The 15,480-nt window shown below is 40.6% G+C and overlaps 1 protein-coding gene across 6 annotated transcripts in view; it reads left to right on the forward strand.

Annotated features, from left to right (window-relative positions):
• The window catches only part of CPO (carboxypeptidase O), a 55,425-nt gene extending 41,905 nt beyond the window's left edge, over window positions 1-13,520 (forward strand). For all 6 annotated transcript variants that reach the window (XM_032354567.1, XM_032354568.1, XM_032354565.1 and 3 more), the window contains 7 exons: window positions 1,751-1,852; window positions 2,793-2,897; window positions 3,504-3,614; window positions 5,078-5,168; window positions 6,286-6,488; window positions 12,183-12,267; window positions 13,127-13,520. In XM_032354567.1, the coding sequence (XP_032210458.1) occupies window positions 1,751-1,852; window positions 2,793-2,897; window positions 3,504-3,614; window positions 5,078-5,168; window positions 6,286-6,488; window positions 12,183-12,267; window positions 13,127-13,389 (960 nt within the window). In that variant the 3' untranslated portion in view covers window positions 13,390-13,520. The remainder of the gene's footprint in view (window positions 1-1,750; window positions 1,853-2,792; window positions 2,898-3,503; window positions 3,615-5,077; window positions 5,169-6,285; window positions 6,489-12,182; window positions 12,268-13,126) is intronic.
• The last annotated feature ends 1,960 nt before the right edge of the window (window positions 13,521-15,480 follow it).

A 15,480-nucleotide genomic window follows, 5' to 3' on the forward strand; every position in this document is an offset into this window, starting at 1 on the left:
AAGTAGAAATTAAAAGAAAAGAACCGCCTAGCCAGTTTTGCTCCTGTGAACATGGACTAAAATTAACCCTTATTCTTGTTTGTCAGCTTGTTAGCCAGTTTAAGCAGGGCAAGGCCTGTGGGACTTGGGATGGAAAAGCCTTGTGAGTCAATCACATTTACCTGAAAATGTGGTATTTCTTGTAGGGTACAAAGGAAGCAGGCAGTAGTTCTTAAAGGGGGAAATTTCTCTTAAAGAAATACTCATATTGTTACTAAGATGAATTTGGTTATTTTTGAAACTGGATATTGTAAAAAATTAGCTACTATACATGCATATTTGTGAAGTGTGCGTGTGACTTCATGCAAAGCTTTTTTTGAAGTATAAATTTCTAAACATAGAATCTTTGGGTTAAAGGTTAAGCACGTCTAAATTTTTATATGAATGTTCAAGTTGCTTTCCAAATAGGTTTACCGTTTATTCTCTCAGCATTTGGGAGTATATTATTATTTTCCATAATTTTTTTAAAGAATGAAAGAATGAATTGACACATTCTTTTGTAGCTATCACCCCCAAGTGCTAAAGATTCTAAAAATTTGAACAAGATCCAGGAAGGCCCATGGAAAGCTTAAGCTCCCGTATGGGAGATAGATCACACCTGGCTTGACCACTTGCCCTGTGACCTTGACCAAGACACTTACCTCTTTAGTCTTTGGTTTCCTCACCTGTGAAACAGGAAGTCAGTACTGATCTTGCAGGTTTTCTGTGACTGCAAATAGAATACACTACACTACTTCTGATTAAACAGCAGATAAATAATTGCTACTCTTGCCCTGCTGTTTGTAGCTTTCCCAGGGCTTTTGACACCTTCATCTGAGTCAGCCCATCATGAAGCATGCACAACACCCATGTGAGAAGTTGTCGTTCTCCTCCTTTGACAGAACTGAATCAAAAATACTCCACTGACATATTATTCCTGTTATATTAATGTGCTTAATCTGTTAAGATGAATGCCAATTGAGATACTATAGTTTTTAAATAGAATATTTATTATCTCAAGTCAATTATGGTTATTTGCCATAACTTACTGTATAGCTATTTCAACTATACAGAAACTCAGTGTGGGACTATCCTGTCATGTGTTGATGACTATCTTATGTTTGCGAATTCCCTCAGTCTGTTCGTCATTACAGAACCCCACATTATAGACTTCCAGGTGAATGTATAAGACTCTTCCTTTCCAAGCATGGTGTAAGACTTTTAATTAATTCAACAACAATTCAGGTCTCCTCAAATGAATCCAAATGACTAATTTGGGATTGATATAGAAACTTCTATTGGCATGCTCTATGAAGGGCATATCCAACTCTTCTCTAATCTTGGATCTATAGGCATTAGCAATGGATACTGTTGGGATCCAAAAGTATTCACCCAAATCAGTGTGACCTGAAACTGCTGGCATGATTGGGTACCCATTATTGGGTCCAAGTCCAGAGGTGTGTGGCCATTTGAAGGATATGATGTTTTTGAAGTGTTATCAGTGGATTATTGAAACTATTAATCCTCAATAACTTATTTGAAAAGTTCAACAGAAAATGGGAGGAGGTGAGCATAGTTCATTGGTTTAGTCCTGTACTTTGTTTAGCACACAGTCGCAATGCAGAACAAATAGTCCAGAGTTCAGTATCTTAATGAGAGAAGCAGTTATCTTAATTAGAGGCAAGCAAACTATTTTCTTATTGATAGCCACAGTCCTTCCTGGCTCTTTCAGATCTATCAGTGGATGGTCCAGATAACTGAGAAGTACAGTGGAGTGGTGACACAACATTTCCTAGGAATGACCTATGAGACCCGGCCCATGTATTATTTAAAGGTGAGTGAGAAGGCTGGGAATTCCCTTAATTACTTAGTTCACTCCCCTCTTACCACTTATTGTGGACATGTTAATTTACAAAACATGTTCCCAAATTTGAGAGTTATCTAGAACTACAACTATTGCCTCTGAAATCGAATTTACCCAGGAGCTGAGTGAATGATTGCCTAATATGTTAAGCATGGGGTGCCTACCTGCCTAATTTTCAGTAGGCCATCAAACTCAGAGCTGAGCCAGCCAAAAGAGATATCTAAACATCCTCTGCCTACAGGCACATTTTAAAGAGTAGAATCGGTATATAATCAGGAAGAGTAGAACTGGTATATAATAAGGAAGCAATAAAGGTAGATATACAATCAAATACACATACTTATAAAAAGGGTAATCATAAGAGGGAATGGAGGTAAAAGGTAGATTAGGAAATATGCTGACTGGATTAGGAAAATGGATTAGACTCTAAGGAAAAATCTCCTTGAATATGATGGATCCAGTCTTGTCTTTATCCCAATTTGTAAATTTCTCACTGATAAATAGGTAGAGCCTTCATCAGCCCAGCTTCCATTGGCTTTCAATGAATGGCTGGAGTCCAGGTCATTTACATTCAAAACAGATGTGACTGTGACAAACTTGGAAGTGTTCACGACCTTTTACCCATCAAAGAGAATCCATACTTGCCAGGTTGAAAGAGGAGTGGATCCTTCTCCCTGGAGAGAGCTGAACTGCTGCACAAGAATGGCACAGGGAGAAAGGAAAGATTGGGCTGACCAGGAGTGGATAGTGAACGGTGTGTCTCCCACCATCCCTGCCTCATTCTTGGAATCACAGAGTGGAGGAAGAAAGGACCTGTAGGGGAATAAAAAAAACCTGAAATCTGCTTAAAGATTTAAAGTTTATGATTATAAGCAGTTATTTGGTAATAGAGCATGGATGTCTCCTCCAGATCAGCCAACCGTCTGCTAACCACAAGAAGATCATTTGGATGGACTGTGGAATCCATGCCAGAGAATGGATTGCCCCAGCTTTTTGCCAATGGTTTGTGAAAGAAGTAAGTGTCCTTAGGTTTCTTATAATGGTTAACTGCCCAACAAAATACCTGTCAAATCTTAGCTATTTAGAAAGCACGGTCTGTGTTTTTCAGAGAGTCTTGAGCAAATTTTCTAACTCCAGGACCCCTAGTTTTTCACCTGCAGAAGGAGCTTGGAATGGCCTCTTTAGAGGGTCTGTCGCGTAGATGAAGAGACTCAGCATGTGGAAAATACCTAGCTCAGTTAATTGTTATGTATTAGCTATATCTTATAAGATACTTTTTATGTTAGTTTTTTCAGAAACCACAACAGAAAGAAACCCACAAAGAGCAGTTCTCAAAGTGTGGTTCCTAGACCAATAGCATTGCCATAACAAGGAACTTGTTAGAAATGCAAATTCTGGGGCTTCACCTCACCCACCACATTAGACCCAGTGAATGGGGGCGGTGGGGGTTTGGGGGGAGGAGAACCGGAATTTGCATTTTGGACAGCTGAGGCAGGATTGGAGGGCAAGAAGGTAAATGTTCCGTGTGCAATCACCTCTTATAATTACCTTGAAATTATTAGAAAATTGAAAAAAGACCTCTCCCAGGAGCATTTCAAATGTTTCTCTCTTAAATTTCCAGATTCTACAAAACTATAAAGACAACCCACGGATAGGAAGACTCCTTAGAAACCTGGACTTTTATGTGCTTCCCGTTCTTAACATCGATGGTTATGTCTATACTTGGACGACTGTGAGTACATCAAGTGTGGTTGTGGGATGAGTCCATGAACTAGATCTTGACTCCGGTACATTTTTCTGACCTTAGTCACTGTAGAAACAGAAATGTTTGTGGCCAAGTAAAGAAAGAAACCCCATCTGGAATAAAAATTAACTCAGTATTGTTAAGCCAAAAATCTACATCAAGTTTAGGATGGAGAAAGTGGAGGCCCTGTTAGAGTTGAAATCCAGCACATGTTTTTATGTTTGTTTGTTTTTGACATATTCCCAGTTTCGCAGCCAGCCTTAACTTTTCTCCAAGTCCACCTCCTTCAAGTTTGTGGACTGCCTCTCAGATTGGTATGAAATTCATATACTACCCTGTAACCACCAGTTTTGAAGCACGAGGGGCACAAATGGTGTATAAATTCCAACCCAACTTTCATTTTCCACTGTGATCATTTATACAGGGGGGAAAACATCTCTGAAGTTTTTTAGTTAATAGGAAACTGTCTCTTGGTTTACGTGGGTGGCTCAGTGGTTTAAGGATCTACCTTTGGCTCAGGTCATGATCCCAAGGTCCTGGGATAGAGCCCTGTGCATCTGGCTCCTTGCTCAGAGGCTTGCCTGCTTCTCAGCTGTCCAATTTGTTATGGTAGTGGTTCTCAAGCTGTATTTTGCATCAGAATCACCTGGTGGGGGGGCTTGTTAAAATATGGACTGCCTGGTTCTCCCCCTCCCGCCCCCTCCCCGTTCCTCCCCTACTAATGCTTGCTCTCTTTCTCTCTATCTCTCAAACAAACAAACAAACAAACAAAAAATCTTAAAAAAAAAAAAAAAGAAAGAAAATTTCCTCTCTAAAAGTGTCTTGAAAACAGATCACTTCACAAACAAGACCCCCTGGTTCTAGAGAGTATCCATTCCTCCCTTTTCCTTTTTGCTCTCCCAAAAGTGGTTCCTGGGAACCCTTCTCCTGCAGCAGCCTTTTGGCTCGGGTGTGAATCAAATTCTTCCCTCCAAGCTTGTCTGGAGAAACTTGTCTTTATGCTCATCTCCACTCATCAGTCTTCTGCTTCCAGAAATGTGCAGAGACCATCACTGATACACCTGGAACGGGCTCTTTCCATCTGCCAAGCTATTTACCTTTCATCCTATATCACTTGGACATAAAAAATGACTCTCTGAAGCTTTCCCTGATTAAGCAGATCACGTCCACCATGCACTGCTAATCTGCTCATGAGGAAAAGGCCATACTCGCTCCAGTTTGATGGTGTACATGTAGGTACACTGGGGTTGGACAGATGTTCCTGTTTTGGTGTTGCTGGTCCATCTGTGAGACTAAAAAATATACGCACGAGCTTTGTTATGTGAAAGGCAAGTTTTCCCAGACAATCCTATGGACTATTTTTTTTTATGTTCCAGGGCCATCCACTTATCACCAACACTGTGATTTATAAGACCCTAGAACAGCAGCATTTCTATGTTCCTCTGTTGCAGGACCGGCTTTGGAGGAAATCCCGTTCATCCCATAATAACGGCACATGTTTTGGGACAGATCTCAATCGAAATTTCAATGTGGCCTGGTGTAGTAAGTACACATTTAGTTGACGACTTGATGAGCAAAAAATGGAGAAGAGAAGCTAGGACAGAGATGAATTACTAGAGATATAATTTTCAAAAATAAACACCTAATTTTGCACAGCTCTCTGGACTTCTTGACCAGCGTTTTCACCCTAAGGGATGACATTATCTATGCAGTAAGAAACAGCAACACTCAAGTGCAGGACCCTTTTCAAGTGGAATTGGCTAAACAAGGGCAAAGAAGACCTAGGTCAAAGGGAATATGTTTGAAATCTATCACTTTATTTTTAAATATATGAATTTTCATAAAGAAAAGAAAAAAATCAGAGAATTATCCTTGCAGATTATTTTTATAGCAGGGAGGCAGGAGTAAATAAGGCAAACATTTCCTTCTCCTTAAGGCATGTTCTTGTTTCTGAATCTTAACATGCCCTGTGAATCAGAAGCAAATAAGGAGGTAGAAATGGTTAAGAGCAATCTGATTAAAAACCAGATGGTAAGGGTAAAAATTCAGACTTGGCGGCTGTGTGGTCTTGGAAAAATTGCTTCATCTTTCTGCTTTAGGTTTCTCTTATTTAAAATGTGGGCCGTAGTCCTAGCATCCAATCAGTAGTAGGTAGTTGTGGGAATTTGATGAGTTGCCACAGAGGAGGGGCTAACCACTGTGCCCAGGTGCCCAGGGGGTGTACGGTGCTCAGCTGGCAGTCCTTATTATCATCACTTAGAACAGACTACTGTGTCCTTGCAAAATAGCTCGAATGACACAGAAGCCAGTAGGACAGTGAGAGAGACTTAGCCTGACCTCGGAACCCAAGAACTGAATTCCAAACATCTATTTCAGTAGTAAAAGATTACTGAAAACACCATTTCATTCTGCATCTTCCTTTGTGAGCCACGGAAGCATGGAGGTCGTCTCTAAATCTGAATGTCAGCCCTCCTGCCTGTCCGAGCTCGTCCTTGAATGACTATCCCCGTTCACTAATTTAGCCAGAACTAACTTAGACAAGCCGGGGCAAGCCCCAGTTCCATGCACAGGTTGCTCTGAGCAAGGGTGACTCCTTGCCCTCAGTCCGTTCTAAACTAGGTATCATGTTCACTTCTTTCTGGTTCTCTGTGTATTCCAGGTATCGGTGCCTCGAAAGACTGCCACGATTTAACATTCTGTGGGACAGGACCAGTATCGGAACCAGAGACTAAGGCTGTTTCCAGCTTTGTAGAGAGCAAGAAGGAGAGCATTGTGTGTTTCCTGACCATGCACTCTTACGGGCAGCTCATTCTCACACCTTATGGCTACACTAAAAATAAGTCCAGTAACCATGAAGAGCTGGTAAGACCATAGCACCAGGGGCTTTACAAAAGCCTCCGTGGGACCCTGGCTTTCCTTTCCCTGGTTTCCATTTTCAAGATTTTGGCTCCAGCCCTGCTTTTGTTCTCTCTGCTCTTCCTTATTTTCTTTCTTCTGCTTTTTGCACCTTGCCAGACACCTGCTGGGAAGGCTTCAGGTTAAATGCTGCTTTACCTACATTAATTAACTACCTGTTTCGTAAAGTGTCAAGTTGGGAGACATCTTAGGTATTCGTCTATAATATAAATGAGACGATTATGTTAATAATCTGCAGGAATGTGCTTTCATTTCTGTAAATTCTCTTGAAGCTCCGTTCAGCAATTATAGCTTTTGAACCGTGCTTTAAAGAACTTGCCAGCTGTTAGTGGAATATGGCATATCTAAAATAACATGGCTAAATAATATCTGCTCTCTTCTCTGCTAAACACAATGCTTTATTTTCTTCTAAACTCTGCTTCTAGTATTTGCTTAGGGATATGTGTAAGGGGAAGTGCCAGCAAAGCCCAAGCCCCGGCAGGGAAAGTGCATTTTGTTACATCCGGGTCCTCTGAAGCTGTGCTTAGGCAAGCACCGGGCACAGTTGCTGAAAAGGACTGGTCTCTTTGCCCTTTCTTGCACTTATGGACAGCAGACACAAATCAAAGGAAGGGTAAATTTAGAATTGTTGGAATATTTGTTATCTTTTTAAAAACAGTATTTTTCCTATGTTTAAGTACTGCAAAATTTGCATAACCTAAATTTTATCATCTTCACCATTTTTAAGTGGACAGTTCAGAAGTGTTACGTATGTTCACATTATTGTGCAACTAATCTTCAAAACTGTTTCATCTTGCACAGTGGACACTCAATACCCACTAAAAGCAACTCTCCGTCCCTGTTGCTTCTGTAGACCACCATTCTACTTTCACTTTCTGTGAGTTTTATGCCTCGTACAAATGGAAACATACAGTATCTATCTTTTTGTGACTGGATTCTTTCATTTAGCATAATGTCCTCAAGGTTCATTCATGTTGTATTATATATCAGAATTCCCTTCCTTTTTATGTCTTAATAATATTTCATCATATGTATGTCTCACTTTTCTTTATCCATTCGTCTGTCCATGTGTATTTGAATTGTTTCCACCTGTGAGCTACTGCAGATAATGCTTCTAAGAACACAGGTATACAAAGATCTCTTTGAGATCCCACTTTCAAATTTGGGAGGATATAACCAGAAGTAGAATTGATGGATCATATGACAGTTCTGTTTTTAATTTTTGGAGGGAGAATCATAATGTTTTCTATAGTGGCTTCACCATTTTTTATTCCGACTAACAACGCACAAGCATTCCAATTTCCCCCACTTGCTCATCAACACTTGTTATTCTCTGCTCATTTTTTTTATTATTTAGAACAAGCCCCTCATTATCAACAAATGTTGGGATGGATGGAGGCTAAGCTCACTCTGTTCTTGAGGAGGTAGAGGCTTGTGGACCTTCCGATTCTCTTACCTGTCCTGTCCTTCTCCTGCTGGAACATGACCTGGAGAACACATGTCTGGGCACAAAAAGAAAAACCGATATCTGTCTTTGCTGAAGGGACCCCATCCCCCAACAATCAAGTACCTCCGGTAGTACCCCAAAATCTTTCTTGCAGTGTTTTCAGACACTTGTACTATGTGACCTTTTTGCAAGGTGTGGCAAGAACTAACATTTGCTTAGCACTTTGCAATTTATAAAGGGATTTTAGGACCATTATCTCATCTGACCCGATGACGATACAATAAGCTCACTTTGGAGATGTGAACATTGAGACCTTGAGTTAACAATCGAGAGTGATTGTTAGAGCCCAGGTTGGAACTCATGTCTTCAACTCCAGAGGCTACATTTATTCAGTCTCCTCATACTGCCTCTCTGCTTAGAAAGGGCATACTACTTCTTGGAGCACCTATCAACTTTGATGACCAGATCACTATGTTCTATTTCCTCCTATTCCTGAGCTCTAGAAATTTCCTCATTAAAGGAAACTGCAGAAACAGAAATTTGAGTTGAAAAGCGCAGAACCTGTTTTATTTCCCTGTTCCTATGGTATTGTAGATGTCCTACCTTCTGGTCAAAGGGATCTGTGACAAATACAAATGAACCACCATAGACAAGCCATTGTAGATCTTTAATGGGCCAGGCCTTCCACCAACAGAAAAAAAGCAGCCTGTAACCCCTGGTATTTTTTTTTTTTAAATTCTGTTCTCTTCTTGGCTCAGGAAAACAGATACTATATGACCATTTTGCAAAGTTTGTATTCAAATATGAGAGAGTCTTGTGCCATTGGTTTTCTGCTTACAGCACTCTGACCACAACTAAAGGAGGCAAAAGGGCAGGAGAGACCTGTGGTACTAACATTGCCACGACTGGAAGGTAACTCAAAAGGTGGAAATTAATGAGAAACCTTTAGAATCGTATGCAGAAATGAGCACATTGAATTGAGAAAGGGTACTTCAGTTCTGCATTTCTTACAGTCTGAGGTGCTGAAGAGTTAGCATAAACATTCATCTCCAAGACTTTTCAATAAAAAAGACAGTGTGAAAATTTTGCCACCTTGTGTCAATCTCACTGAAGCTAGCTAACAGTGGTTATAGGTTCTTATGAGTAAGCTTTGATAGAGTGCACAAAAGACACAGAATCAAGCCAACTGTTGAAGGAGATCTCCATTTTTGGTATTATTTACAACTACCAGAGACTAGTAATTAATCTTTATATATTTACAAAACCAAAAATTTGTAGAAATCATGATTAATAGTATACCGCATGATAGACAACTTGGCAATCACTATGTAGGGGAAACATAACTATATATAGCCCTGTTCTAAATTGCTCTGGAAATTAGAATAGCTATAAAAATTCTAATGTTTTAAATGTTGACATTCTTTCCATTTGAACTCTTCCCCTATCAACTTCTCGATCCTATCCCAAGCTCCTTCCTCCTACACACATGCCAGGGTCCTCATCAACCTTTTTGTGTGCCTCCCTGTGAATATATGCCTATAGGAAACTCTCTGGGAGTTATTCAGGAGGCTCAAGGTCTTGAGAAATGTAAATTATGTACTACTGGCAAAGGGATTTTTATTATTTTGACTAACATTCCTTTGGGCTGAGAAGAAGGGCAGCAGAGAAATTGGCTTTCGATGGCCCTACAGTATAGTGTCAAAAGGAGAGGGAAGAATAATCAGGAGGTCCACCCTTAGGGATAGAAGTCAGAGTCTCTGGATTTTGTTGTGTCTTCTTGGAAAGGACCGAGTCTACAAGCTATGGTCACAACTGTATACTTCTTATATACCTGATACTTCCTACTCCTATCAACTTCTCTGTAGTAATTGCTAATGGAATCACTGAAAAAAATCAAAATTTCTTATAACAATAAAGAAGAGGAACCTAGAAAGAATGTTTCCCATCCAACAGGATGTGAGGGAAAGGAATTACATAGGATAAAGTAAGTAAAGGCTGGCAATCAGAAGAAAGAAAAGAAAGAAAGTTCAGCCCAGTTGTGGGCTGAACTGCAGAAGAGAAAAAAAATGCAAGAGCCATTTGGAAGGAAATTGCAGGCTGGAGCTGGTGCATATAACCCAAGTAAAAGTTAAGGTCCCACATGGACCAGTTAGCATGGAGTTTCATTAAGAGAAATTGAGAAACATATGGGAATTAAAAATAATTAAAAGCAATTCATGTCTCTACCAGACTTTGAAAGAACTTCAAAAGGAAGTGTAGCTGGTAAATCCTAGCAACTCTTTGCCCCTCCCTGCCTCACGCTCTTCATTTTGCTCATGGATAGCAACTACCCCTGGTCTTTTCCCTTCACTCTTCATTTTTATCTCCTTCGCAGAATTTCTCTCTCCAGATATCTTCTTTCTGATCCTCTTCTCCTTCTTACCATCATTTTCTCTTCTATCTACAAACAGCTCGTATACATTTTTGCAGTGTAAAAGACTCAAACCAGCTTGATTTCATGCACTCCTCAAGCCCTTCCTACCCATGACGTCATTCTGGACAACATGAGCCCAGGGACTAAGCCAGACTTAGAACCCTTTTTTCAGGAGGAGAGAAGGAAGGTGAATGGCCCATGACAGAATTCTCAATAGTGAGTAAAGAGGAGGCAAAGCTCTTGAAAATATGTTCAGTTGAATGCTTTTTCTTTCATCTCTGCCACACTCAGAAAGTCCCAAGTGCCCTAAGGATACTGCTCACAGCTACTGTATATGACTTACCACCACTTATACCCTTTTCTACTCTTCCTTTTGAACTTCATCATACCTATCCCTACTCTGCCCAAGCACCACTCTGCTATACCCCAAGATTCAGCTGGACAATGCAGGGCGATGCAGGACAATGCAGGACCAAGAAGCTTTAAAGTTGGATTCATCACTAGTCAGAAGTCAGGGGAGCTGATGCACCTGTAAGAGCAGTCAGACTGCCCTAAGGGTGGAGAAAGCAAAGATGGATCACAGTCCAGGCAGGAAGTGGTCAAGGAGGCTTTGGCGGTGGTTGTGTAAAATTGAAGGGGAAGTAATAGAGAGTCTGGGTTGGGAATATTTAGAGGAGACTATTGAAAGACTGTTGAAAGGATGTATGAAAAAATTTATCAGAAGGTTAATAAACACAGCAATACACTTGGATCTCTCCTTGTTAGTGGTTCTGATCTCAGGAAAAGGTTTTCAGAGAGCAAGGCTGAGACATTAGAAATCATTCAGTTCTGAGAAATTTCCAGTGTAGTCAGGTGACATGGTGGTAGATTAGGGAAGGGTGTAGCTTCCGGCTCTGAAATTCTAGAAGCCTATAAGAGATAAGTATTAAATACCTATAAGGAAAAATAAGAAGGGAGTTAGAAGTATGAACAAAGGGCCAAGGTGGGAGGGGCAGGGAGAGAGGGGATTTAGTTGAGGTGATGAGGAAAGGCCCCATGGAAGAGTCCGCATTGGAAAAATTCTTTTGAGGTTGGATAGAATTTCAACATGCAGAGAAAAGAGGTAAGGTATGCCAGGTAGAGGGAATATCTGGAGAAAAGGTCAGAGTCTGAGGAAAGGGGCATGTCTGGGAAACAGTGGGAAAACTTGAGTGTGACTATGATCTAGGGTAGGATATAAAGAATATGGTGTTGGAAAGGTAGGTTAAGGCCATATCGTAAAGGGTCTGTGAATGTGAAACTGAGAGGCTTGGGATTAATTCAGTGGGCAATTAAGAATAAGGCTTTTCAGCAGGATCATGATCATAGTTCTACTCCACCCAAGTTCCCCTGGAATCCAGAGCTCGATTGGGATAAGGATTGGTGAGAGGAAGGGAAACTTACTCGAAGATGACAATAGTTCATTTCAGAGGTAATGAGACTAAAATAGGATAATACAACTTGGTAACCATTTGAAAGAAGGAGATTCAAAGGTGACTGCAGGATTTTACGTGTGTTTGGAGGAGCATGATAAGCCAGAAATTGGAAATCAGAATAGCTTTATTAGTGGGGGAATGATGAAAATGGGTGTGAGCGTGTTGAGTTTAAAGTACCAGAAGGCTATCTAGGTATAGAGGTCCAATGGGAAGTTAGAAAGATGGTCTGGAACTCCGGAGATGGATTTGGACAAAATACCCAACCCTCTGGATTGTTGGATTTATTTTTAACACCAGATATCTGTCTCTGCATTTCCCACCTACAGATCCAAGTTGGACAGAAGGCAGCAAATGCATTGAAAAAAAAGCATGGAACCAATTATAGAGTTGGATCGAGTGCAGATATTTTATGTAAGTAGGTTTTTTTTTTTTTTTTTCCTCTTCAATAGTATCTAAGGCACAAAAGAAGCCAGTGGACTTTGGGGAGTGGAGTGGGCTGGAGAGGGACGGAAGAGTTCCTGGGGTCAACAGGAAGTTATACAAATCAAAATGACCAAGGATAAAAGGGAGTCTGTACAAGTCCAGAATTATGCTCTCTAGGGATAAGGTGTGAGCTAAAAGAAAAAATTAATACCCTGGCTCAGACCAGAACTCCCTCTGGCTTCAGTTAAAAAGAGCTGGCAAGTGAGAAGGCACAGGAGTGTACAGGAAGGACGTTTTCCAGCGACCCTTGGTCAGTTGATTCAGTTCTCAGAGGACCCATCAGGCTGAGAAAGCAAAGCAGGTGGGGCCTGGAGAAAGGATCTAACACAGAAAAGACTTTAGTTAAAAGGATAGTGCACAGCCTCCCCCATCCGCAGCCACCACCTCCTCCATCCACCTGAGGACCACCTGGATAATATTTGCATAATATTTTCCCTGTTGCTCATTTTCCTTCTGTTCCCTTATATGTCCGTTCACTTGCCTTGTAAAACTAGGTTGTCTAGTCTTTGATTCAGCAGGAAACTTTAACCAAACTTCTGCTATGTGCCAAGCATAACGCTAGATATTCAGGGAGGTGGTGAGGGGATACAGAGAGTCTAAATGAGATATAATTCCTGCCCTGTGGGGCTTCCAATCAATGAAAGGGAGAAGACAGCTACCCAGGAATCCTTCATATGAAAAAATTTACTCATGTTCTTGCATTGGAACTTTATTCCCTGACATAGCCATAGAAACTTGTCCTTTCCCAGTACAATTTCTACCTCTACCTTCATGCTTTCGGTTGTAGATACCACATCAGGGTCTTCAAGAGACTGGGCTCGGGACATTGGGATCCCCTTCTCATACACGTTTGAGCTGAGGGACAATGGCACATACGGATTTATTCTGCCAGCATCTCAGATTCAGGCCACCTGCGAGGAGACCATGGAGGCTGTGCTCTCGGTCCTGGATGATGTCTGTGAGAAATACTGGGGCTCAAACGGTGCTGTAAAGATGACATCGACTGCTATGGTGCTGGGCCTGCTGGTCTCCTTCATGTCTGTTTTCTGAGTGTATCCTACCCAGGCCTGCTCAGCCCCAGTCATGAGAATGTAAGGAAGGTGTTTGTCTGAAGTTAAAGAGAAATCAGATAATTCAAGTATATTTTCCATTTCAATAAAGATGAACCATGTTTGCATTTTCAGGTGTGTTTTGCTGGTAATTATTATTATTATTATTATTATTATTATTTTATTTATTTATTTATTTTTACTTTCAAGGAGTGTACTATTAGTTATTGCTACAACAATGCAACACCAAACCACTCTAAAGTTCAGTGACTCGTGAATCTACAGGTCAGCTGGGAAGTTCTGATGATTTTGGCCCATCCGTTTTCATGCATCTGTGATCAGTTTCAGGGCAGCTACTCTAGGGTCTAGAGATGTTTTTTTCTTATCTAAATTTTTTAAAAATTTGCTCATTTTTTGGAACCAGGTTCACATTTAATTTTATATTACTGAATTAGTAGCAGCATTCAGAAGATGTTACATAATCTTTCTATATAGCCATTCCTGACTTTATTTATTTAATGTTTAATTAATTAATTAATTAATTAATTTCAAAAATCTTTTTTGAGAATCTGCTAGGTACATTTCGCTAGGTGCTAGTGTTAACTGTGGTGAATAAGATAGATATGGTCCCTAACCTCTTGGAATTTCTATTCCAGTAGGTGAGATTGGGGATAGCTATAAATAGTTGGAATGGACACACTGTTGCATAAGGACAACTCTTGGCTCAGGGAAGCCATAATAATCAAGAACACAAATAAATAAACTGAATATTGAAGCTTGTAACAGGTACTATGAGAGAACGAGTAAGTAGAGATGAAAGCAAGGGCCAGACTGTACATATACAGGAATACAGGCATTTAATTGTGCTACCTTGTCTATTAAATTGCAAGTGCTCTTAAGGTAGTGTCTATGACTGTCATTTCCTATGTATCTCCGTGTGACACCTTGAAATGGAGCTAAGCACTTGTCAGGCTTTGAACAAATGTTGTAGCTGTAACCCACTGACAGAGCATCCTTGGGTGTTCAGTCACCCATTTCTAAATTTCCCTGTTAGTCACAGTCACAATACACTTCTTGGTTGTAACCCTGTTATTGCCTTTCTTTGTCCTCTTTATTTCTTCCTGTTTTGCCAGTGTGTGGCTGATAAGGGTCAGAAAGAAAAAAAATGTCAGGGGCAATAGGGCTTAATGAATCAGAGAACAGCTATTTCCATAAAAATGCCAACCCCACAATTGTGGCATTGTCAGGAGGAAATGGTAGGGTCTCATCAGTAATCAGCCTAAGAGGGAAGAAAACTAGTGTGACCACCAGTGCCATATTCAAGAAGAAAGTGAGGGAGCTGTGCCTTGGAACCTGGGTTATCAACTTTCATCTAGCTTGTGTTTTAGTTTCTATCACTGTCTTTTAACAATTTGGACCTGTAAGTAGTATAGGAACTCTGACCTACAAAGCTTAATTTATGTCGAAGGATTGATCCTATGGGCAATAAAATTGGAAGGGAACAGATGGAGATGCAAGCTATTAGCTCGCCTGAAACCTCTTACATGGATTCTTTCAAGAGTCTAGGACACAATCATAGCTTCTTGGTGGGGGACTTCACATGACTCTGAGGTCATGAAGGGGATCTGAGGTCCAGGACATGTTTTTTACTTCTTCTGAAAGTTTCATACTTCCTGTGCCAGGATCCTAAGAGCAAGGGTGGAAAGGTGATAAACAACCACACAGATCTTTCTTAAGGAAGTTTTAACTTCCTGGTCATAAGTGGCAATAGATTGGGAAAACTTCACAACCGATGCAATTAATGAAATCCTGAGAGTGTCTTGTCCTGTGACTGTTGGATCTGGGATTTGATATTATCCTACTTTAAAGCTAAGAAGTTACCTTGTTACTGTTTCATGGATGTTGAAAGACATGAGACTCCAGAGTCAGGGACACAGGACAGCAGTACTCACAGCACAGTAAGCAGCTTGAGCATCAACATATTCACATTGATTCCTCTTGCTCTCAAGTTTCCAAAGATCCCAGATGACACCTGCTAATGCAGGAGAGAAAACACTAAGCTGGAGGATTTCACTGCTTTTATACCAAACAG

The sequence above is a fragment of the Mustela erminea genome, chromosome 8 (assembly GCF_009829155.1).
Source record: "Mustela erminea isolate mMusErm1 chromosome 8, mMusErm1.Pri, whole genome shotgun sequence".
Classification (NCBI taxonomy): Eukaryota; Metazoa; Chordata; class Mammalia; order Carnivora; family Mustelidae; genus Mustela; species Mustela erminea.